General features: G+C 41.7%; 1 protein-coding gene across 4 annotated transcripts in view; it reads left to right on the forward strand.

Annotated features, from left to right (window-relative positions):
• The first annotated feature begins 755 nt into the window (after nt 1-755).
• Nucleotides 756-25,232, forward strand: part of ITPRID2 (ITPR interacting domain containing 2) — a 57,082-nt gene continuing 32,605 nt past the window's right edge. For 2 of the 4 annotated variants that reach the window (XM_077829753.1, XM_077829752.1), the window contains exons 1-9: nt 1,372-1,778; nt 2,145-2,190; nt 9,455-9,504; nt 10,394-10,450; nt 12,321-12,360; nt 14,082-14,180; nt 14,709-14,917; nt 16,306-17,024; nt 24,302-24,374. In XM_077829753.1, coding sequence (XP_077685879.1) covers nt 1,598-1,778; nt 2,145-2,190; nt 9,455-9,504; nt 10,394-10,450; nt 12,321-12,360; nt 14,082-14,180; nt 14,709-14,917; nt 16,306-17,024; nt 24,302-24,374 — 1,474 coding nt within the window. In that variant the 5' untranslated portion in view covers nt 1,372-1,597. Of the gene's footprint in view, nt 836-1,370; nt 1,779-2,144; nt 2,191-9,454; nt 9,505-10,393; nt 10,451-12,320; nt 12,361-14,081; nt 14,181-14,708; nt 14,918-16,305; nt 17,025-24,301; nt 24,375-25,232 lie in introns of those variants that run through there. The other 2 variants (XM_077829750.1, XM_077829754.1) reach the window with 2 other exon arrangements.

The following is a 25,232-nucleotide window of genomic DNA, read 5'->3' on the forward strand; positions in this document are numbered from 1 at the left end:
TCTTTTTGTTCTGTGTTTGTTGGTCTAAGCACAATGGGGCTCTCCCTGGTCCATGACTTGATAATAGACATTAATAATGCCTTCAGAATGCTGAAAGTTCTCATCTTTGCATCTTTCTCTTCCTGTCATCCACTTTTCCTTCCATCTCTCCCTTTCCCTTTATCCTTTTTTTCTTCCTCTGCATGTTTTCCACAGTCACTTTTCTACACTCTTTTATTTGTTCGCTCTTCTCCAGCTAGTTCTCTAAGCCATGTTTCTTTCCGGGTGTGCCCTTTCTCCCTCTTTATTTGAGCTCTTAATATCTTCTGCCTGTCCTCTCCCTACCCTCCCTCTCCGTGAGTTTGTGAGCTGGACCAGCTCACCCTCCCCAAGCAGGTGAGGACAGCGTGGTGCGAGAGCGGATGGGCTGCCACGAGCCTTTTGCTGGATGCAAATAAACTTTTGCTCCCCAGCAAGACCGGGTCGGTTTTCCAATTGCCCCTTTTCCTGCTCCCTCGTTTAAAAAGCCCCGGACGCTGCCGGAGGATTTTACTGTGTATTTCAAGGAGGCCGACAACAATCGCCCTCCCAAGTCTTGTGTCTGCACGGCCATCGCCCCACTAGCCCCTGGGCCCGCCGCTGCGGGGAGAGGGTCACTGGCGGCCCTGGCCCCCGGGGGGGAGCTGCAGAAAGGGGAAGCCGGTGGCTGCCGGGCGGAGAATAAGCGGCTCTGCTTGGGTCCCATCACGTGGGCAGCAAACTTTTCTCCCAGCAGCGGTATGAGGAAGTTCAGAGGGACGCTGCTGCTGCAATCCCCAGCCCAGGCGGGTGAATCCTCCTCCCCCGGGCCCGCTATGTGAGTCTGGCTCAGCCCCTCAGCAAGCGGCTCCTCTCCCCGCGGCAGGCAGGGTGGCTGCGGGGCTCGGCCCAGCCCTCCGCGGGACCCCGCCGCTGGCTGCGGGGCAGGAGCCCGATCCTGCTGCCCGCTCCCCAGGGAGGGAGGCGGTTTGAGGAACACCCCGATGGATTAAGTTCTCGGGTTGCCGTTCGGCTCCCACGGCTCGGGCGGGCGGGCGCCTCCCGGTTTGTTTTGTAAGTTTTTCCTGCGTCCGCTCGAGCGGCGCTCCCGGTTGGAAGCCGCGTTGGGCGGCGCGGGAAGCGGAGGTGACAGTCGCCAGCTGGGGCGAGGCGTGGGCGGGGAGCGAGCTGCAGGAAGCGAACCCCGGGCGGCCGGGGGCGGCCAAACGCAGAATCGTTTTCAGGGCGGACCTGGAGGCTGGTCCAGTGTTGCAACAGCGAGCGAGGCGAGGGTCGCCTGGGCGCGCGGGGCCGGCCGGGGGCGCTGCGGAGCGCGGGGCGCGCCGGGCTGGTGCCCCTCGGCGGCGGCGGCGGCGCTGCCGGGGAACTGGGGCGGACGCTCGGGGACTCGGGCGCTGCTGCTGCTCGCTCCCCGCTGGGCTGCGCGGGAGCCTCGCGTGGGAAACTCGCTGCCGCCCTCACTTCCCGTCCCGCGTGGCCGAGCCGGGCTCCGCGCGCGCTCAACCCGGCTCGCGTGTGCCCGGCAGGGCGCGTTGCTGCGGGCGCCCGGTGAAGTGAAGCCGCAGCCGCCGCGGTGCTGATGGAGGAGCCGCCGGTGGCAGAGGAGTGGCCGGGGGCGAGCCAGAAGAGAAAGGCCTGGGCCAAGAGCAGAGACTCCTGGCAGGCATCGGAGGCGGAGGATCTCTCGGCAGAAGCGGTTGAGCTGGCCCGGCAGGAGGACGATCTCACCGGCGGAAAGCTGCTCCTGGCTGCAGAAGCAGGTCTGTCCCGCCCGGCGGTCTCTACTAAGGCGGGGAAGGGGGAAATCGGTGCCTGGACGCGCCCCGTCCATGAGCCCTGCCGGATGGAAGCGTTACTGGGTTGCACCATATGTGAGACATGCAGTCTGTGTGTTTAAAAGTATTTTTAATTCTCATATTTTTGGCCCGCCATTGAGTTTATTCTTATTTCTTTTGTTTGTTACTGTCTTTTTTTGTTGCTCTTGTCACCAGTCTTGTTTGTGTGGCCGTAGTGTACGTGGTGTTTAAAAGGCACCGTTCTCTTTCTTCATGAGACGTCTGGAATGCGCAAAGCATCAATTACAACTCTTTGCTTTTCTCCCTCCTTCCCTTTCTTTTCTCCCAAAGGTAATATTCCAAACGAAAAGATCGCCATATGGCTTAAAGATTGCAGGTAAGTACTTCTGCAAACCAGAAGTTTCGGTACTGCTCTAAATAGTTACATATGTCTAAATAGCAGAGTCCACAACTCTTTATTAGCTAGAGGACCTGAACCTACAACCTTTACTTATGTGAATGTGAGTTGAAGGGTTGGGCCCCCAAAACACGTAGGAGGTGAGAAAAATTAGTTATTCCTGTTACTTTTACCTCTCTATATATTGTGCTTTCTCTTATTAGGGAACAACTGAAGTTCTTCTTTGAGAATAAATGTACCATTAGTAAGTGACTAGAGTAGTAATGCATGTAGAAGTGGGGCTGTCTGGCAAACAGTTGATTTTTCTTTTCCCATTCCCTCTCTATCTGTCATGTGACGATGGTAAAGCATTACAGAGTTACTTTCTTCTAATACTGAGCAAAGATTAAGGAAAACCGTGTCATCCCTAAATCTACCCTCTGTCTCCCTGATTGATTGCAGGGCTCATCTTAAAACCTTCCCTGTCCTCATCTTGACTGGCTTCCTGTTACACTTCTACGGAAACAGTGCACATCCCTTTCCCTCCTCCCCTTTATTACTAAAAATTTAGCAACACATTGTTGAGTCATCAGCTTTACTATTGTCCCACATATAGTCACGTTCTGGCCATGAGGATCCTTTTTCTCTGTTTGACTGACTGACACGATGTATCTTGGACTTCCCTAAAGGATTATCTCTAGGGCCCTATCAAATTCACACCATGAAAAAGGCATCATGGACCGTGAAATCTGGTCCTTTGTGTACTTTTACCCTATACTATACAGATTTCATGGGGGAGACCAATGTTTCTCAAACTGGGGGTTCCAACCCAAAGGAAGGTTGTAGGGGGGTTGCAAGGTTATTGTAGCGGGGTCATGGTATTGTCACCTTTACTTCTGCGGTGGCTTCAGAGCTGTGTGGCTGGAGAGTGGTGAATGCTGGCCAGCCACCCAGATGTGAAGGCAGCGCCTGAGCCAGCAGCAGCGCAGAAGTAATGGTAGCAATATCCTGCCATGACACCCTTATTTCTGCGCTGCTGCTGGTAGTCGCACTTCTTCAGAGCTGGGCTTGCAGCCGCAGAGCTTCCTGAAGCTGAGGGAGGTTCCTGGAGATGAGTCTGACCTGGCCCCAGAAGCGGCCCCTGCAGGGGAAGAGGAAGTCCCGTCCCTCTTCAGCCCGGCGAAGACCAGCAGCTGGAGCCTGGCACACAGTAGGAGCCTTTGTCCACGGTGCCCCAAGCCTTACCCTGCCCTGGTGCTTAGGGGTTAAACAGACCTTGGGCTGGCTGTGTGTGTGTGTGGGGAGCGACCACAGACCCCTGTAACCACATACCATGCCACCCCCATTTTTGCGCTGCTACCAGTGGCGGAGCTGCTTTCAGAGCTGGGTGCCCGGTCAGCAGATGCTCATGTCTGGCTGCCCAGCTCTGAAGGCAACAGTTTTTAAAATTCTATGACCTTGAAATTGACCAAAATCAACTGTGAATTTGGTAGAGCCCTAATTATGTCCCTTCACTAAGACTGTGGAATGAATACCACTACTCCTATGGTCGTAAAACAGTTCAGTTGGATTTAGAAAAAAGCTTTTTCTTCTGTCTCCACCATATAGTATTTTGGGGTTCACTAGCCAGTGACAATAGCTGATCTTGTCCAATATTTTTCTTCTTTCAATTTTATCAGGGATAGTTGTCCTTGTTTAAGGTTAGGTGAGCTTTGGGCGGCATCCCAATAGTTAAAGAAAGTTCAGGACTTCCTATATTTGTTATCTTTCACTGTCATCCTTTAGACATAGCAGCTTATGGTGAAAATTTACTTTTAAGGTTGGCAGTGCTATTCTGATCTGTTGACCCAGTGAGCAACTCAGCTGAGCTTACTGTAGTGCCTGATGAGTGTGTTGCCGTATAGCTCAGCAGAGCTAATATGGTGTCCTTGTTGTAGAAGTCTCTGTGCAGTTTAGGTGACCTGTTCCCTTGTATGTGGAGGGGGCTGGTGACATATTGTATCCCAAAAACTTGGAATTAACTTCTGACAAATTGTGGTCCGTTGTCAGTGACTATTTTTTTTCAGACTGCCAAAATGAGAGAAGATGCCTTAACTTTTCGATGAGTTGTGGGTCTTGTAAGAAATAGAATTTCAGCAAATCTTATTAAATAGTCAGTGGCTACCAAATCAGTATGTTTCTTTTCTTGACACAGGTCTAGTGCTTAACTAGAAGCTTTACTAGAATGGGAAGGGGGCGGGGAGATTCTTCCTAAAGCTAGTCTGTCTCTAGTCACAGAGTTTCTGTCTAGAATCTTCTCCTTTCTTAGCTTCTTGGTACAGGTTTAAAGGAATTGTACATATATTCACACAATGATGATATGCATACTTAATAACTAAAGTTACAAACCTATATAATAATTAATAAAATCTAATATCATTATGCTGGATAGAAGGCTTATGAAGCAGTAGTGTCTGTTGATTAGATCAGAGTATTAGCCAGAACTCCTGGCTTTCGTTCATACCATTGCTACTGACTGACTGCCTGACATTGAGCAAGCCACTTAAATAGGTGTTTTCCTTATTTTACAGCTGAGGAAACCAAGGCACAAAAAAGTTGATTAACAGGGATGTTGCAAGGTTTAGTTAACAGATGGTTTGTAAAACCCTCTGTGATCCTTGCATAAAAGATCCTGTACAAGTGTAAATGTTGTTGTTGACCAATTCTATACTTTATACTAAAAAATTAAATTTGCCTCTGTTATAGAGTTGGCAAATCCTACTTTGACACTGTTCCTTTAGTTTCCATGTATAACATAAAAATGTTGCACACTGTAGTCTTAAATGCATAGACATTCTACCCTGGAGCTTAGTGATATCCACACACTATTCAAACTTTGTTATCGTGGCTGGCTTTTACAAAGCTCAAGTGATTTGTTAATATCAGTGGCTCCCTGAGATGGAAATACAGTCCATCCTGCACCCATTGAAGTCAATGGAAAAACTCCCACTGACTTCACTGGAGCAGGATCAGTGCTGTAGGCATTTAGGGTCTGATTCTGTGATGTGCTGAGTGCCAACAACTACCAGTAATATCTGTGGGAGCCAGGAATTCTCAGCACCTTGGAAAAGTGCTCAGCTCCTCACAGGATTATACTCTCGACTGTAGGTAGTACACAGTTAAATTTGTGTGTAAAAATATGTATTTTTGTCTATTATAGGTGGTGAATGAGAGAATAATCTAATTTACTTTTTGACAAGACATTTGCTACTCTCTCTCTGCGTATGTGCATGCATAATCAAAGGGAATGGACTCGGCTAGTTCTTCTAGCCCTCGATGATCCCTGGTGGTTTTCCTCTTTTTCTGTCCACATTGCTGGTTAAAGACAATATAAAAAATCTTGAACATATTTTACATTGTATTGTTAAAAATAACACCTAAATTACAGGTACTATCTTCCTGGATTGTAACTGAATTTCTTGTAACAATCTAATGCACTTTTCACTATAGTGTTGCATAATCTGGACTTCTCCTAGTGTGTACAACATAAATAGACTGATTTTATTTCTGTTTCTAATCAATTACATGTCCTGGCTCTCAGGAGTTAGCAAAATGTCTTGTTGTTTGGTGTGTAAAAACACGAAAAATACTTTCCCCACAGGAATGATGGAATACATTTCTATTGTTTCTCGGTTTATATGACATTTTAGAAAATGTAAATTTAGGATCAAATTTGATTGGCCAGTCTTACTTTCAGTTTTGCAGTGGTATTTAGTTCAAGTGAAGTAGCATCAACATTCTTGGTAATGAGATCTGCTTGTAAGATTTATTTGTTTCAAAAGACTATTCACAATGTTGTAGTTGTAAGGAAAATGGACTTACTAGATGGCTATTTCTGTGGTACGCTTTAGCAGTTTGGGACTGTAACCACTCCACATTGAAATTTCTCATCTGTCTTACAGTAGTTCATGGCTATGCAGAAGTCTCTCCAAAACACTCATCACATTGTTTCAGAGTAGCAGCAGTGTTAGTCTGTATTTTCAAAAAGAAAAGGAGTACTTGTAGCACCTTAGAGACTAACAAATTTATTTGAGGGTAAGCTTTCATGAACTACAGCTCACTTCATCGGATGCATTCAGTGAATGCGTCCGATGAAGTGAGCTGTAGCTCACGAAAGCTTACCCTCAAATAAATTTGTTAGTCTCTAGGGTGCTACAAGTACTTCTTTTCTTTTTACTCATCACAGTGTGGCAATATTCATAAAGGCCACTGCTGCTCCATTTCATGGAATTGTCATCCCTGTAAGAAGGCCTTCCTTCATTTATCTCAACTTTGTCAGTGTTTTGAAATGATTTAAAAGTGTTTAGTGTATTTACTAAGACTGTTTAAGATAAACATAAAAAATCAGCTGTGTGCCCATCTTACATTGAAACAGAAAGGAGGAAATCCTCCATTTGAACTCAAGGATGGTTTTTATTTTTTGAATTTGAGTGTTTTGTTTGGCCAAAATGTCTTCTATAATAATAACATAGTTTACCCTGTTGGAAAGCGTTTAGGAACTTTCTCATGTAGAATATTCAGGAAAGAGGAGATTTTGAAATGTGACTGAGAAGACACATTTTTGTTTTGTTTTGAGTTTTTCATGGCAAATGAACACACTATTTAATTGCACTCTGGCTGCCAAACTATGATTTTAACAGCCGAAGTTTTAACTGCTTCTAAAACACAATGCAAGATCTTCATTCATTGTTAAAGATTTCCTACAATAACCAATACCGGGTCAAACAAACCCAACAGAAATTTTCTACAAAATGGGGCGACTGAAAAGCAGAATCCTCAGTGAAGTCCACTATGGGCACTGCCATGTGGCTCTAATCTACCTGATCAATACATAGAGCCTACAGCGATGGGCACTATGGGTGGAAAGAGGGGGGTAAATATTTGGGGGGAGGTGTTGAGTAGAAAATCCCAGAGAATCCAGCATGGCATGCCCACCCACTCTTCCTTGGTGTCACCTAGAATGTCTGGGAGATGTCTCTGAGGGATCTAAATCACTTTGGTTCCTTGATCCCAATGCAAGTCAAGATTTTTTATGAAGCTCTGCATTCCAGATTCTTTGGTTTTCCATTTGTCCTTGACCTATGTTACGTCTGGTCCACACTCGTGTCACTACACTTAGGGCTGTGAGAGCAGGCAGCTTCTTTGGAGTCTGCCAAAGCAGTATGGTATCCACCCCCAGTGTACAATGTACAATGTGCCTTTTCTTGAGTATGCGAAGATATTGAAAGATCTCTAAAACCTCCTGTTTAGCAGCATAATGCACTTGAAAACAAACCCGAATTAGCTGACTTATGAGCCATGCTGCTGAAAATATTCCTTTAAAAACATATCCCAGTTGCTTTGCTGCTGTTCAAGGGGCCTCCATTGTTCTTACGCTCTTCTCTTTTTAAATGTACAATTTTTCAATGGAATGGACTATACAGTGGTTGTGTATGTGTAAAGATGCAAGCAGGGAAGGAGACAGATTGCTTGCCAAAGTTTCTTTTCTAATAGCTGTTAACAGGCTGCAGAGGTGGCAGGCTTAGTTTTTGAGGGAGAATGCCAGTTGTGCTGCTTGCTTTTTACCATTCTCTGCCAGCCAGTGCATGCACACTGTTGGCGCCAACTGAGGAAGTTGCTGCCAGCAACTTTGTCTAGCTAAAAATTAAGACATGCTGAAGTGGCCGCCAAGGAAGTAGAGGGAGAATAGAAATGTAGCCATTAAAACCGGGATATAAACAATAGGCATGGTTGTTAATTCAGAACATAAGACTTGCTGTAACTTGAATAGATTTAATAAAAACCTAGTCACTTAAAGCCCTATTTACTCCCATGAGAGACCCAAAATTCCAGGAGATTTGAGTTTCTAAAGGCTTGTTCTGTCGCCTAGTTGAGTGAATATCACTCATACTGTCACTATTTTAATTGGCATGTCACTGTAACAAGTTATTTCTAAAGAGTCATTGTCACAGGTTTGTGGCTTATTCTGTAGCAACGGTAAACTGTTCCAGAGGAACAATTTGCATTGTAAAATAAAGGGTGTGTTAGGAAACAAATATACACTTTTCATTCCAGAATTTAGTTTTGGAACCAGAACAAATACTATATCATGTCTTTGTTTATTTCAGAGTAACTTTGGGCAATTTTCTCTGCTTGTCTAATGAAAAACCTTCACATGCCCATATGTAAACACTTAAGTCATCTGATTTTCCCTTCTTTAATAATATTTTACTTTATTTTGTGTCTTTGGTTTGGTTTGTACCAAGCTGATTTACTGCATAGCAGGTTAACCATCATTTGTCTACATTGGTGGACACTCTGTATTAATATCTGGTCTGTTTAAAGAGCTTATGCATTGAATTTAGTTTACACAGGATGAGTAATACTAACTCCATTAGGGTCCAATCCTGCTGTCAGTGGGAGTTTTTCTGTTGACTTCAAAGACCTCAGGATCGGGCCCTTCAACAAGCCTCTTTCCATTCTTGAAATAGTGATTACATCTGTCCTGGAACAAAAGCTAAAGAATTTGATCCAGTATCCGAGCTAGCAAATGACAGATATTTTAGGTCTCATATTGTTCTTGTTTCTGATTAGACTTTGTATTATTATTCTTACTTATTTTTTGTATTAGAGTAGTGCCTGGCGGTCCTAGTCATGGAGCAGGACCCCATTGTATTGCACCTAATACAAACACAGAACAGAAAGACAGTCACTGACAAAAGAACTTAAAATCTGCATGTGTGTGTGTCTGCCCGTCTATCTGTCTTTCATTCCCTTACTCACCTGTCCTTAGGATTTCAGTGTAGAAAAAACAGGTGTCCACTTTTAAAGTGTAAATGAGTTTAAAATGAATTCACTCCTGCATAGTGCCATCCCCACTGCTCTCTATTCATTCTTGTTGGTGGTGTGGGCACAATATAACATGTAAGATTTTCTTTGACAACCTACAGAATGCCTGTGGCCTTCTTAACTTTTGCCTTGCTTCTGATTCCTGTGTTAGCATTCATAGGTCTGAGTGCTGCCAGTTTTATTGACCGTTTTTGTTTTTTTTTCCACAAGTATTTAGTCAGGGACTTGGGGATTGTTTAGTAAGTTATTGTCAGTCCCTATGTGTTTGTGCAGGCTTTCTGGGGGAGGAAGGCGGAAGGAGGCACAACTGCTGTTACCACAAGCTGGTTGTAGCTCTTAAGGAAGGACATGAAGAAGCAACGTTTTAAACTAGAGTTAACCTTTTCTGTGGTTTCAGAACACCTTTGGGAGCTTCTCTGGATGAGCAAAGCAATCCTACATTGAAGGGTAAGAAAAGGCTCTGTGCTCTTGGATAGCTGCTTTTATGATTTTAAAATCATAAATTGTTACCCAAATGCATATGTGATGGCTATCTTGATCTTGCTAAGGTATTCGTATTCCTGTGCAGCTGAGGGAGAAGTTTAGGGCAGGGGGAAGGGGTCAGAATTTTTTTTTTTTTTAAAAGAGTTGAAGTCTTTAAAAAGACTACTCCTGTGCTTCAGCTTATATAAATGCAAAATCTCTGCAGAAGCGGGGGGGGGGGGGAAGGGGGAAGCTAGTTAAAGCACAGTCTTAGAACTAGGTCAGCTTTTGTGCAGTCTTTCTTTGCTTGCTCTAACTGAAATGGCCACACCTGAAAAATTTGCTACCTGAGCAGGACAAAATTTGAAAGTTCAAAGTACAACAAGAATCTGCAGGTAGTGGCAGAGCATATAAAAAGAACTCGCAGTATATACCGGTGGAAGAAAGGGAATGACTGGACTAATTTCTTAACCCTGAAGCTCTGTGGTAAGATGCCTGGAGTGTAACTTAACATCCAGTGCCGGGTACTTACATTAGGTATGGCACCAGGGGGCTGGTAGTCATGATTAATTAGCTTGCAAGTTGACATGGAGTTGTTCTTCAGCTGGCTGCTAGATTAGGTTTAGAGCCACCTCTCACTCTTTTATCTCTCCTTTTAAAATAAGCTTTTCTATGATATGAATAGTAACTTCAAAATACCATAGGCTTCATGTGTACATTATCAGGGTATAAAGGATAAAGGATCTGTAAAGATGTTCTGAGTAAATCCTACAGCATTAACTCTGTGTTTTTAACTAAAAATATTGTATGAGCTTTTGGAATGAAAACATTACAGCACTATATAGGCGTTGAACTGCCAAATGTACATTTTCAGGCATGCTGGTGAGAAATGGAGGAAGTTTTGAAGATGACTTATCCCTGGGAGCGGAAGGTGGGTATGGCAGGGTTATACGACTATTAAAGCAAGAATTTTTTTATTATTATTATTTAAGTAACATTCAAGAGTTTGAATTTATTTTGAAAAGTCAGTATTTCCAATATGGTCAAAGCCTGATGGTAAAGCTGTCTGGAAAGTAAGAGGGAAGATGAGACCTTTGCAGAAAACCCAAAACAAATGTATTTATTTATTTTTTTTCTTTCACCAAAACTTTATTTCTTTATTTTTGTCAACTTGTTGTGACCTGGCCTTCCTGCAGGGCAGAGCCAGCCTTGAAAGGGGCCTCCATAATGAAGGAAGCAGCTGTCTGCTACTTCTTCATGTGCTTTGGTGCAAACTCCAACGAAACAGTCCAAAGTACTGGTGGAAGGAGTGCAAGAAATGAGAAAAATGACTGTTTAATGCTTGTGCTCTCTCTATATGGGCCAGATATGGAGGTCAGACATGTGCACCAGTTCCATTGAAAACAGTGGGAGTGGCATGTGAGGGTTTTCTGAGGGCCAAATTTAGCCTCAAGTGTTCAGCTAATAGCTCATAGTTAAGGAGGAAGGAAAGAGGAGAGGCTGAAAGATGGGAGAAAGAATTAAATAAAGCTGGAAATAAAAACCAGTAGATAAGTGTTTAAAACCAGCAAGCACCACACAAAATAAAACGAAGGGAAAGGCGTTTTAGATTGTCTCTCCGTGATGACACTTTTCCCCCTTGTATCTCCAGCTGTTGCTTTACTGTTTCTGTTCTGCTTCTCTCTGCTTGTTCCCGCCAGTTCTTCTTTTCCCCACTTTCTTTTGGAGAAGGAAGAGAGGTGGCCTCTCAGAGCAGGCTTTTTTTTTTTATCAGAACCTCTTGAACTCAAAAATGTGGCCTGCACAGACAGCCTTTTGGTGGTTTGAATGCTTTAAATTGCCAGAGAGGTCCCCGGCTGAGTAGCTGATCTGCAATGAGGGTCCAGTGCTGAGAGCTGCCGAACACGTTCAAGTTCCATACATGCAGAGGCTGATCAGCACTTCACAGATTGGGTCCTGCTTGTCCAGCTACCCTGTGCATACATGCAGGATAAGGAGTATACAATAAGTTAACAATTTTTTGCAATTCTAAAAAGTGTTTGAGAAATGTCAGATCTGATCTGGTATAAAGCCCAACTCTGTTCTTATTGGAGTCAATCAGAGTCTTGCCAGCAACACCACAGAAGGAGGGTTGCGCCTTGGGGGAGGAAATAATTCTTTTTTTTTTTTTTTTGGAAGTCTTTTAAAAATAATGAGGAAAGCGATTTATTTGACAGTTGACTTGATGCGATTAATTTAGTCCATATCACTTACTGAATTAGAGTAAGTGGGATTAAAAAGATTCCTCCTAATAGACTTCCCATTTGTCAGACTGCCTGCCATACAAAGGACTTGTTAGTGAAGTGTTTTCCCTTTGTTTTAAATAGCAATCCAAGTTCTGGTCATATGACTGAAAGGGAAAAGGACGAAGCTGTAAGAGCTGGCTGAAAAATTTCAAATTTCAAAATTTTCTGAAGGTGGGGGGCAGAAAAAAAGGAAAAATATTTTTCAAAAAACTTTTGATCAGCTCTAAAAGGGTAGATATGGTTAAGTGTGTGTGTGTATGTGTAATTTTTCTAATAAACACATACCCTGAATACAATAGATGAAAATCTTAGTGTAAAAAAAAATAGAACCAACTAACACCTATTATTACAAATGTGTATACATACCGATTGTACGCTTTTAATGTGTAAAGAATGGACTCTGGGAGGTGGAGTGGCATCTACAAACATATGTTGTTGGCTACCATTTCTTATCAATTATAAGTGCTGTTTTGCCAAAGAGCTTTATGTACAATTCATTCCTTCATTTTTCTGCAGCTAATCATCTACATCAAAGTGATGCAAAAATGGAAACATGGTAAGTATCTCATTTTTGTTTTGTTTTTGGGAAATATTGAAATAAAATGATCTGAACTATGAGGTAAAGGTAAACTAGGCAGTCCACGTACTAAAACCATTCCATGAAGAAGAGTTTACTCCTACAAAGAAGACGTCACTAATAATATCGGGCGTGGGCTGGGGAGGGAAGACTTTAATACTCACAAAAATGTATTCCATAAATATGTTCCTTTACTTCCGTCGCATTTAATCCGGAGTCTCAAGTAAAAGGGGGAAATCTCTGAACACAAAGCAACACTTCTGCAAGAAATAAGTGGCTTAATTCAGTTACCTCACCCGCCACTCAAATGCCTGATCTGTTTCTGGACAGCGTCAGGAAAACTGCTCCTTGTTTCAACCTTTGAGACGGAATCCCTCTTTTTTGGGAGCAAGGGGGGCAGGTGACTGTATCGGGAGAAAGCCTCTAGGGAATGGCCTCCTACTTACCCCCAAAGCAATGCTCTAAGTGCAGTCAGAGCCCAGCTACGCAACAAGTAGACTCGGGCTACATCTAGGCTACAGCTGGGATCGATGCTCCGAGATCGATCCACTGGCGGTTGATTGAGCTGGTCTAGTGAAGACCCGCCAGATCGACAGCAGATCACTCTCCAGTCGACCCCTGTACTGTATGCCCGATGAAAAGAGTAAGGTAAGTCAACTGGAGAGTTTCTCCTGTCGACACCCCGTGGTAACTCGACCTAAGGTTGTGTAGTGTAGGTCGACTTACTGAGGTGGCGTAGACATAGTCTAAGACCTTTAGCTACATCACCTCAGTCAGGCCCAATAAAATCCCTTATATTAATGGACCCAGCTGCTATGTGTTTCCTTATCTCCTAGGTGACTATTCTGCCAGATCGCTTGCAAGTGAAACTCCCGTTACCTAATGGTTAAAAATCTATATTCCCAAAAAGGGTGTTGATGATGCTGATGCCATGCAGGGAAGGTCATTTAGCCTATATGACACTGGAAAATGCTGAGGCAGTACCAGTTGCTGGGGATGTCGGGAGGAGATTTGGGGATTGGTCCTGCTTTGAGCAGGGGGTTGACCTCATGAGGTCCCTTCCAACCCTGGTATTTAAAAAAAAAAAAAAAAAAAAGAGAGAGAAATCAGAGTGGGAGTCTTGGTTGGAGCCAGTCCCATTCCATTTCCTGCAATCTGGAAGCACAGCCAATTCCCAGGCCTGTCTGAGAGGCTTCCCCTGCTTTGTGCTGCTCATGGGTCGCAATCCGTGCCTTGCACTAGGAAGCAGAAGGGGTTAGGCAGTTGAAATCAGCATCTAAGAGGTGAAGTAACACAAGCAGCAAGCTGAGGCCAGTTCAAGTGTGAAGAGGCGGTCCCGTGGGGGAGGTAAGGGAGTGGAGAACATAAGCCTACTGAAGTAAGGGATACTTTTGACCCTTCTGGGTGGGTGAGAGCAGGAAGGGAGATGGAAGTGTTCTGTGGGAGACTGCAGTAGTGTTTTCTCAGCTTGCATCCCTTGCCTTAGGATTCTTAGGGTGTATATACCTTTTTTATTAAGGGGCTAAGGATTAATTATTTCTGTGTATTAAAAAAATGAGACCTAGCTAATGTAAACCAGATAATACTGAACAGGAAAAGAAATTCTCTGAGAGTGAAGACTTAGTTTTCCTTAAAGACTGAGAATTGAATCACTGCAAGGAACCAGTTCATCATCTCAGTATTGTCTATTTGTATGATAGCAATGGTATGTTGGCGAAGGAGAGGAGACATCAGTTCCACCAGAAGGGGAGAAGTATGAATTCCACTGGTTCTGGGAGAAGCAGTGCAACGGTTTCAAGGTGAAAGAACTATATTTTGGAGGATATGGCACAGTTCAGTGGGATTTATCATTCTTTTTCTGCCAATAGTTACTACTTCTATCCCTAAGATAGATGGACTTGGCTTGATTTATATGTATTATTGTGCTTAGTAGCAAAAGAGAGATTAATTTGGTTATTTGAAAGAACTTGAAATTTTTTTCTAGCTGTGGCTCTCAGAAACTAAGGACAAGTGGACTGGAACCCTGGAAATGCCTGAACTTTAGAAGCATTTCAGATTTCAAGACCTTTGGGTTGTGGGTTGGGTTAATAAATAAATAAAATGTTTGGATCTGAATGTTGACTGGGTTCATCTCTCTAATGGCTTGAACAGAAATGCCAGATGTAAACCCCTCCAAAACTTATGACTTGGGCCCATCGCACTGAGCTGCAGGAGACAAAACTTCAATAGGGCACAGATTGGGGGGCTGAAATAGCAACCAGATTGAAGGGATCATGTCCTAAAGAGAGCCATTGTGTAGAAAAATCTCTTGTTTTTCATTTGTCTAGTGTTTCTGAATTACTGGATCTTTACGAGGAAGACCCTGAAGAAGTACTCTATAACCTTGGATTTGGAAGAGATGAACCAGATATTGCTTCTAAAATCCCATCAAGATTTTTTAATTCATCATCGTTTGCCAGAGGGATTGATATCAAAGTGTTTTTGAATGCCCAAATGCAGCGCATGGAAGTGGAAAATCCAAATTTTGCTTTAACAAGTAAGTATACTTTTAAAGTGAAGGTTAATTTAAGCTTTTAAAATTTTGTAAACAACCAGAAAAGGAAACCTGTAGACTGGTATTCTGGAAAGCTTTTATAGTCTTGGGGTCAAATTTTGGTCCTGTTTAATTGTAACTATTTCAAGATGTGATGTGTACGTGTTTGGGCAGGTTTTTGGAGTGGGGAAGGAAGGTGCCCCATCATTATCCTTCACGTTCTGAGTTGTATGTTGCTTTTTGTGAGTCTCTGCTAAGCCATCTTTCATTTCAATTTTAAAGCACTGAAACAAGCTACAACAAAAACACTCTTAAGAGACTTTTCTTGTCCTGTAGACGCTTAAGGTGAGATTTCAGAAAGTGCTCAGTGTTGACCTAATTCTGTTCCCATTGAAGTCAGTCGTAAAACTCCTATTGACTTCACTGGAAGCACAGTTAGGCCAAAGTTGAACCTTCCGAGAACTCCACCATTGGTGTGCAGAGCATCAACATAGTATTGAAAGAGAGGGGGAAAAAAAGTAATTGACGCATTCCATTACAGCAGTACTTGGAGTGGGAAAAGCTGACTAAGTATTGTCAGTACTCACAGTTTTACTTTACCTGTGTTTCTGTACTTAATGTATTTATAAGGGCTCTCCCTACCTTTCTTGTTCTGCAGTTATAAAGTGCTCTTACAAAAACTTCCGATTGTTAAGGGTCAAGGGATCACTTGTGGTTTTCAGTAGTAGGTAGTATTATAACCACTCTTGAGAGCCCTTGATAATTTCAGAAAGAGGCATGTCGGGGTTGCCCTTTTAAAATATCATGAAGACAGCCTATATTTCTAGGTAACTCTTAATGTTCTTAAACTAGTATTTACATACTGTGTCATACAAAGACTCAGTACCTCTTTATACCACAAGACTCTAAATTGTAGGTATAGAGGACAAGCTTATACATAAATAAAATATTATCTATACATTTTTTAAATGTTGACCTTAGAAATCAGCTTTGATATATGTGTGTATTACAATACATTCCTAACATGTTGCTGATATACTCTTGAAATTCTATATAAGGACAGGTGATCTCACTTTTACAAAAGTCTCAGAACATAGACCTGAATAAAAATGGATGATCATAAAGATAAGGGTTCACAACATCCAAAGTGAATTTTGATGTGAATTTTACATAAGGGAGAGAGATGTTCTTTGGATAATGCAGATATTTGGGGTTCGGAAATCTGGCTTTACCTGTGCACTGTAAATTTTGGTTGTTTTGTTTACTCATTCCAGAGAGAAGAATTAGTTGCAAGTCCCAATACAGTCTTAGCTAGGCTGTACAAATATTAGATGCAATAGCATCAATTATTCTCTTAAACATTTAACTTCTGATTTGTTCTTGTGCTTCAGGTCGTTTTCGTCAGATTGAAGTGCTTACTACTGTGGCCAATGCTTTTTCTTCCTTATATTCCCAAGTTTCTGGGACTCCTTTGCAGAAAATTGGCAGCATGAATTCAGTGTCTTCCAACAAAGAGACCTCCAACCCTGCTCCTTTAAATCGAAGCAATACTGCAAGTCGTTTAATGAAGACCCTATCAAAACTCAATCTGTCTATACCCCAGCAGGCAGGAGAAAGTAGCAGCTGCACAACTCCCCCAGCTGTTGAAAAAGGGAAAATGCCACCTGGCCAAGGGACTGAAGAAAATGATGTCAAAAATGAATCAAAATTACCCAAACACTTAAAAAAGAAAGATTCTCCATCTCTGGCTACAGTAAAAGAGGAGATATCTAGTAATCAGCCCAATATTATAGACATACTTAATGCCACAACTCTTTCTGCTGGAATTAGTGACAAACAAGGAACTCAGGATGATAATGTGCCTCATACAGATGAGCAAAAGAATGACTCACCAAGTCACCAGAATAGATTGTCTGAAGAATCTGGTATTGTGGACTCCTCCAATCTCAGTAGCGATGCTAATATATCTACAAATAATGAGCTTGAAAATAGCACTGAGCTGCAAAATCCATCTACATCAACCCCAGATAAAGAACCTTGTGCTCCCATAGAATCTCCATCCATAACTATTCTAAAGCTACCGCAGAAGGACTCCTTTGAGATGGAAGAGGTAGGTGGAAAGAAATTACCTTATTTTGCAGAGTTGATGTAGCCTTTGTCGTTCCCTACACTGACACAGGAAACATTGAGACAAGACTGTCCTTAAACCAAACAAACCCAAAAGGCTGGTAAAAGAGAAGGTTGTTTGACGTGCAGCTCCATGCCAGGAAAATACATTCTTTTAAACTGATTTTTGATTTTGCATGCAGTGTTTTGTGGGTGTTTTTAGTTAAGCTTCTAGTTTTTCCTCTATCATTTTAATTACTGTTTTCCTTTTAAAAAGGCTAACTCTACAGCAACAGATGACGTCCTTGGCTCTACTAGTAGTGTAAGCAACATAGCTCCCTGCTCTGCTGAGTGTTAGTGATGTCACTTGTTCTAGGAGAGTTAGGAACATTAGCTTATAGCTTAGACGATAAAACCTTTCACTTCCATGTTCGTGAAATGATCTTTTTTACATTTTGGAAAGTGAGAACTGCTCACAGTAATTAGAGGTTGCAGCATCCCATTAGGCCATCTAACTCAGTGGTTCTCAACCTTTTTTCATTTGCGGACCCCTAACCATTTTGAATAGAGCTGCAGACTCTTTTGGAAATTTTAGACATAGTCTGTGGTCCCCCAGGGGTCTGCGCATCACAGGCTGAAAACCATTCTTCTGTGGTAACAACAACCTTTCGCGGACCCCTTAGTTGTCGTCTGAGGACCCCCAGAGGTCTGCAGACCATAGGCTGAGAGCCACTGATCTAACTCACTCTCCACCAGTGCAGGAATTTCCTCTCCAGTATAGTCTACAGTGGTTTGTTAGGTGACCCTTTACGTGCCCCAGAATGATGGGGCCCACACCATTTTTCTCTGGAGGCTATTCTACTGGATCTCCCTGTTGGGAAGTGACTTTTTCTGATAATCAATTTAAATTGTCTTATTTTTCATTTCTTTGAATTCAGGTAGCTTGCAGTCCCTAGCAAAGCTTGCCACTTCTGCATTTCAAACAATTCCTTCCTATCAGAAAGAACTAGATCCTGGATGGTTTATTCTCTGACTGGACTGTATGCTTTTTGGATCAAGTCCTTTAACTTGTAACTTACAGGCCCCCAAAGTTTCCACTTACAAATTCCTCAAGAAAAATATTGCTTGATTTGCAAATTTTCATTTAGTATGATCTAAAAATGATGCTGTGTAATCAAGTATCCTGCCTCCAGCAATGGGCTAGTCCCTTTATTACCCCCATAAAAACTCTAGCCAACTATTTCAGTGATGGTTGTCCAGGAGGGATATTCTGTCCTAGTTCCCTGTAGGTGGTCTTTTAGACTCATGAGGTTTGCTTTGTTATCCAGTGAGTGCAGAAACTAATAATCTCAAACTGGACATAACAATACTGAACAGGGGAGGGATAGCTGAGTGGTTTGAGCATTAGCCTGCTAAACCCAGAGTTGTGAGTTCAATCCTTGAGGAGGCCATTTAGGGATCTGGGGGCAAAAATCGGGGATTGGTCCTGCTTTGAGCAGGGGGTTGGACTAGATGACATCCTGAGGTCCCTTCCAACCCTGATATTCTATGATTCCTACTCATACTAGTAATTATAAGATGTGTCTAACGAGTTATGGATTAACATAGAATCATAGAATATCAGGGTTGGAAGGGACCCCTGAAGGTCATCTAGTCCAACCCCCTGCTCGAAGCAGGACCAATTCCCAGTTAAATCATCCCAGCCAGGGCTTTGTCAAGCCTGACCTTAAAAACTTCCAAGGAAGGAGATTCCACCACCTCCCTAGGCAACGCATTCCAGTGTTTCACCACCCTCTTAGTGAAAAAGTTTTTCCTAATATCCAATCTAAACCTCCCCCACTGCAACTTGAGGCCATTACTCCTCGTTCTGTCATCTGCTACCATTGAGAACAGTCTAGAGCCATCCTCTTTGGAACCCCCTTTCAGGTAGTTGAAAGCAGCTATCAAATCCCCCCTCATTCTTCTCTTCTGCAGGCTAAACAATCCCAGCTCCCTCAGCCTCTCCTCATAAGTCATGTGTTCTAGACCCCTAATCATTTTTGTTGCCCTTCGCTGGACTCTCTCCAATTTATCCACATCCTTCTTGTAGTGTGGGGCCCAAAACTGGACACAGTACTCCAGATGAGGCCTCACCAATGTCGAATAGAGGGGGACGATCACGTCCCTCGATCTGCTCGCTATGCCCCTACTTATACATCCCAAAATGCCATTGGCCTTCTTGGCAACAAGGGCACACTGCTGACTCATATCCAGCTTCTCGTCCACTGTCACCCCTAGGTCCTTTTCCGCAGAACTGCTGCCTAGCCATTCGGTCCCTAGTCTGTAGCTGTGCATTGGATTCTTCCGTCCTAAGTGCAGGACCCTGCACTTATCCTTATTGATGTTTAACATCCTTACAGATGTTTTGTGAGAGCTTTTAAATGGACACTGTCAAGTAGTCTCCAAATTTGACCTATTTTAAATTGTCCTATCCAGTGATGATGAAAATCCTTCAGAATTTAAATGTAATATATTTGTTGATGTGATTTTTTTTTTTTAAAAACAAACAAACAAACAAAAAAACTCCCACCCTCTTGATTGAAAAACACAAAGAGCAGATAACAAGGATTGCGTGTCTTCTTTTCAAGCAGAACCTAACAAATTCTATGTCTGGTGCTATGTTGGCACTGGAAAAGCGTGAAGCTTTTGTAACACAACCAAGGAAAACTTGACTATTGTTAGGTTTTGTTACACACATGATGATCAGATTGGATTTACAAATCTGAGATGATTTTTCTTTTCTTTTGCAATGCTGGGCATTATAGGGTAGGTTGAAATGATACAAAACTTGGTGTCTTCCACTGAATTTTCCTTTGAGTTGGACACTTTAAGGAAAACATGACCCAGAACTGAAAAAGGGACTGCTGAAACCTCTGCAACCCAAAACTGATGAGTTTGTGCAGCTCTAGTTGACATAGTTTGCAATGCTATCAGTGCATAAACACAGCTGTTTTAGCATGATGAAGTAAAAGGTAGGACAGAGTTGTGGTGAGTTTTTGTTTATACAATAAGAGTATATACATTTCAACTGCTTTCTAATCCCCAGGAGGGATTCTTATTTTTTTTCAGCAAAACTGAATGTTATCTGGTAGTTTTAATTTTATTTTCCTGCATTTTAAAGAGGGTACAATGAACAATAAACAATATTAGAAGCGATGCTTCACCCACTCTTTCCTAAGCTTTGTTTGGAACGTATTCCTACACATCAGAAAGATGACAAATATATTAAGGAAGCTCTTCCCAGGCTTTCTAAGGCTCTCTCAGCTCCATTAGGAAGGCTGTCTCTGTAAAGCTAGCCAGTGTGGGAGTGAGTTAGAGCAGGATTTCCCTCAAGCAACCTCTGTTCAGTTAGCCAATTAGATTCACTAAGGTCTGTCTCCAGCTTCAATATTGGCTAAAGAGATGGGAAGGAGTAATGGGCTTGTGTTGCGAGGCAGCACACTTGGATTGCAAACACAGCTCTGATCCAGTAGCTCAGCCAAGGTCAGGAGGTAGAAGGCATTTAAGATGAAAAGGAGATTGGCAGTTGAAAGGCAGAGCCTAGCCATCAGAAACAAAGAGAAGGGAAGAGAACCAAGGTGTCTTTCCTGGAAGACCAGTGCAATCCAAGGGCCTGTAAGACTGACTGTTCTCAATTTTTTTTAAAAAGTAAACCGATTTAATTCAAATATTTATTTCCTGCTTTGTAACTTGTCTTAAACAAGTAGCTATATTTTGCAAAATACCAGGAACTGTGTTGAATCAGTCTTACTCTTTCTTTGAGGGGGTGGAATCGGGGCCATGATGCTAGATTTAGGCTTCTACTGTGCTAAGGGCACATGCAACAAAAAGTCCCTGCCACAAAGAATTTATTTTCCGAGTACAGATTATACCTAATTGAAGTATAAAATGAGAGGTAACAGGTGGATAAAACCAAGAGACGAGTAAGAGTGAGGTTGGTTATGAGTAGTGCTTTAAACAGCAGTCAGCCACGCCTTACATGCATTACAGCAGTGCCCCTCACTCAGACCTTTCTGGATGTTAGAATGTTCAAAAGGATTGCTGAGTTCTGCTTCAGTGAATCACTTCTCATTGCCAAAGCTGCCAAGAAAGATAATACAAATGACCAGTTTCTGATAATTAATAACTGGTGGCTGATTGTGAGCTACTTGAGCCTAATGAGTTTTGAAGAAATAGCTTTTCTTGTATCTCGTTCTTGTGGTCTTATAACTGGAATTTTACAAACTGCCTTTACAGCAGATTAAAACATCAGCTATTGTGCCAGTTGTGTTGCATTCATTTTTTCCTGCAAGGCACTTTTTAAAACACTTCATATCTAAACGTTAATGGTGGCATTGCTTTGGTTAAAGTAAATGGAGTTGCACTTGCTTACATTGGGGTTAAATGTAAATGTACATTGGGCCTAAAATGTTGCTGAGCAAAAATATTAAATGCACAGGACTTGGACCTGCGGTCCTCAGTCAAGAAGTCAATTTGTGAGCTGCATAAAGTGTTTTAGGTCCTGTGCTGCATTGAAGATGCTCAGCAGCCTTCAGAATCTTAAGCTCTTTGACAAAGGTAGAGCAAAGTGCTTTAGACTGTTTTTTTCCCCCTAAACACATTATATCTTTGATATCATTTATCAGTTTCTGTTTTCTCATAAGTAAAGCTCAAATTGCTCCTGGTTGTTTAATTTGTATTCTATCTCATTTTAATAAGCAAAGAGCCAGTTTTTCACCTCATGTTTTGAAAAATCTCCATATTCCTTTTAAGAAGTCCTTTTGACACTGGAAGTTTCCATTTTAATAAATTGGAGTTTCATAAGACAAGCTCTGATTTTACTAGAAAACAGAAACAAGGCAATTTTATCAGTACTTAACATCTTAAGTTTCGGCATCAAACTGTGAAAGTTGAGAAGTGGGTAAACTCAGGTCAAGTGCGAACAAAGATCTCTTTATTTAAAAAGACACTGACTTTTTTTTTCCCCTTAATAAAATATAATATAAATATTTCAGTGTGGAATATCATGAGTTAAAGTAATCTGTGAAACCTGAGAGGAATCAAATGCTCTTTAAAAAAAATGGTCTTCTCTTCTTGGCACTCTTATTTCTGTAATGGTTATTCCAACATGGTTCAACAGTGATAGCAGAGATTATAGCTTGAATACATTAAAATGTAACCATTTTAGTTACTGAAGAATATATAGTAGCTTCTGTGATCATATTATCATATTTTTCATTCTAAGATTTATTTTTTTCATTTTGACATTGCGGCTGGATATACTTTAGACAGCCATAAAGTCTCTTAGTGATGTGGTCATGGATTCTAGACAACCAACTTAATTAACAAATAGGGGCAAGTTGTTGTTTGAGGAATTGATTATAACAGAAGAATGCAATCCCAGTTCCTCATTTAAGGACAACTAGAGGATTTGAAAATTCCTCACAAGGATGAGTTCCTTTGGAATCAATGCTTTACTCTAACTAATCTTTGTGGAATAGTTTGTGTGATAATTTTAAACGTTATATCCATTTTCATATTATGCAGTTATAGCCTGAACTTCTTTTTCAGTAGCCTATATTTGCGAAGATGATTATTTTACCTCTGGAGACAGTCTACACAGTCAGGAGGAACAGATCTGATGCTATTCTTATTGTAGAGTTTAATCCCATTTGAAGTCAGTTGGAGCTGCTATCTTTTCCCCACTGAAGTCAAGAGCAGACCCGTAGACTGCTGAGTACTTCCTGAATCTCCTGTAATTGAGAAAATGTATTTAGCATTTTGCTTTATTCTTGCAGCAAAGATCACATCAATGTAAATATATTTTTTTGCTTTTGACAAATACATTTAAAAAGAGCAAAATACCAATTTTTGTGTGAAATATCGGTACTTTTTTTTTTTTTTTTTTTAGCTGAGTCTAGCTACAGATGCAGTTGGGAGTTTCTCTCCTTGTGAATTTTGAATTTAGTTAGACTACTACATTAGTGTGGGGTTTTATTTTTACAGTCTAGCCTTGCATGCGAACTAATGGATCTTTTGTTACATACAAAAAAGAAAATGTATTAGGGCTTTCAAACAAAACAAAGGCCTTTCTGTTGAGATTTTAAACATATTCTTTTCATTGTTTGAATGGTCACATGAGAACTGTTTACTTAACAATAAGTTTTACTGTTTTGCAAAAGGACTAAGCAGTAGGATTAATTTTCCATGGTATGTAATTTGAAGTTTCCCATTTGGAATCTTCATGGCTTACAACATGCTATCTTCCATTTTATGTACTGGGAAACGCAAGAAGCATTTCTCAGAATAATAGTGTAGCTAAGAATGGATGCAATCCTGACAGGAGCTGAGTTCCTCCTAAGAAGAACTCATTAAACTCATATTGCAGTGAAATACTCAGCATTTCAAGATGACACCTTGCAAGATGACACTATATGTAGTGTGTTTACTTCAAGATGGCCACTTGTTTCAGTACACGAAGGGTATATCTATACTACCCGCCAGATCGGTGGGCAGCGATTGATCCAGTGTGGGTAGATTTATCACGTCTAGTCTAGACGCAATAAATTGACCCCCGAGCTCTCTCCCATCGACTCCTGTACTCCACCGCTGCAAGAGGTGCAGGCAGAGTCGACGGGGGAGCGGCAGCAGTCGACTCACTGCAGCGAAGACACCACGGTGAGTAGGTCTAAGTACGTCGACTTCAGCTACGTTATTCATGTAGCTGAAGTTGTGTAACTTAGATCGATTTCCCCCCCCCTAGTGTAGACCAGCCTAAATGTATTTTATTCACACATCATGCTTCTTATTTATGCAAGAGGCTAAAAAGAACTGCATTTCCCAAAGGGTATGAAATAATGTGAATGGAAAAAGCAATGTACCATGGTAAAGATAGAATTACATTACTAGTTTAGTCTTGTGTCAAAGAGTGATAAGATTCTCAATATTAACAGACTATTATGTCACAGGATGGTGACCTAGTGTTTATGGGAATTAATGTAAGGCGAGACAGAGGCATTATTTTGCAAAACTGGAAGCATTGTTGCAGAGATTGGTATTCTTTTACAGTTCTCTTACAATGCTAAATTTAAGAATTATTTTAATTTGCAAGATAAGATACGTTAGAATAACGGTTGCTACCTGTTGTTGCAGACCTGGTGGATTAAAAAAAGATTCCCTGAAACTGTATACGCTGTACACAATCTGAGGTGCAGGAACACGTTCCACCGGTATAACTAAATATACAAATCTCCTCTCTTCTAGATTCAAAGCACAGAGGGAGAAGCAGTACATTTTCCAACTTCTCACCAGCTATACTTGACCAATTCAAGAAGAGGTGAGTAGACTTCTAGTCCTCGGAGCCAGGGCAATCCTAAAAGTGTCTCTGAATCTTGAAGTGCTGACTCGGGTATTTAAAACTACTTAAGTTGTAATCCTCCAAAAAAAAGGGGGGGGGAGGAGCCCTTCTTTTCAATTAAGTTTAAAATCAGAAGGTAATTGCAACGTGGCACCCTAAATTCAGGAGATGAGGCAGCCTTACAACCTCAATTAATGTTATGACTTTTGTACCATTGATGATGGCGCAGAGAAACTGAAATGATGATTGAGTTTGTATGTTTTTTTTCCCATCCAGATCTTGTAATATAAGATTCCCATTTAAACTAAAATTATATTGTTTTAAACCTAAATTGTATGGTATATCCAGTTTTTTACTATTTGCTATGCTACGTCTGCATTTTGACTACACCAAGGGTCAATCTGTGTGCACTTGGTGGAAGTGCTAGTTCTTCAGATGGCAAAGTCCCTGACCTGGATTATGTAGCACATTTGTTGCACGCTTTCATCTTGAATGACGTTATTTTATATTTTGGACAGGGAGAGGGGCAAGGCAGAGGTTTAAATTAATTTTTTCATTGTTATTGCTTCTCATGCAAAGCTGGCAAATGAAGTTTAGACTCCAGCTGTAACCAATGAAAGACTAGACCCAGATGTATTAAGTGAATGGTTCTTTTAGGGAATGTATACGTGGACGCCTGATCCCAGCAAAAACTAAAGAGAGACAGAAATCTGTTTAAAGCAACAATTTAAGAGATTAACAAATTTAAGTTGTATAAAATGAGGTGGTCTTCTAACAAGAGCCGTAAAGGTGCATTCACTATGTTTGAGGATACCTTGAAGTGAACTCTGAAGGTTA

This window comes from Eretmochelys imbricata, chromosome 11 (assembly GCF_965152235.1).
Source record: "Eretmochelys imbricata isolate rEreImb1 chromosome 11, rEreImb1.hap1, whole genome shotgun sequence".
In the NCBI taxonomy this organism is placed as follows: domain Eukaryota; kingdom Metazoa; phylum Chordata; order Testudines; family Cheloniidae; genus Eretmochelys; species Eretmochelys imbricata.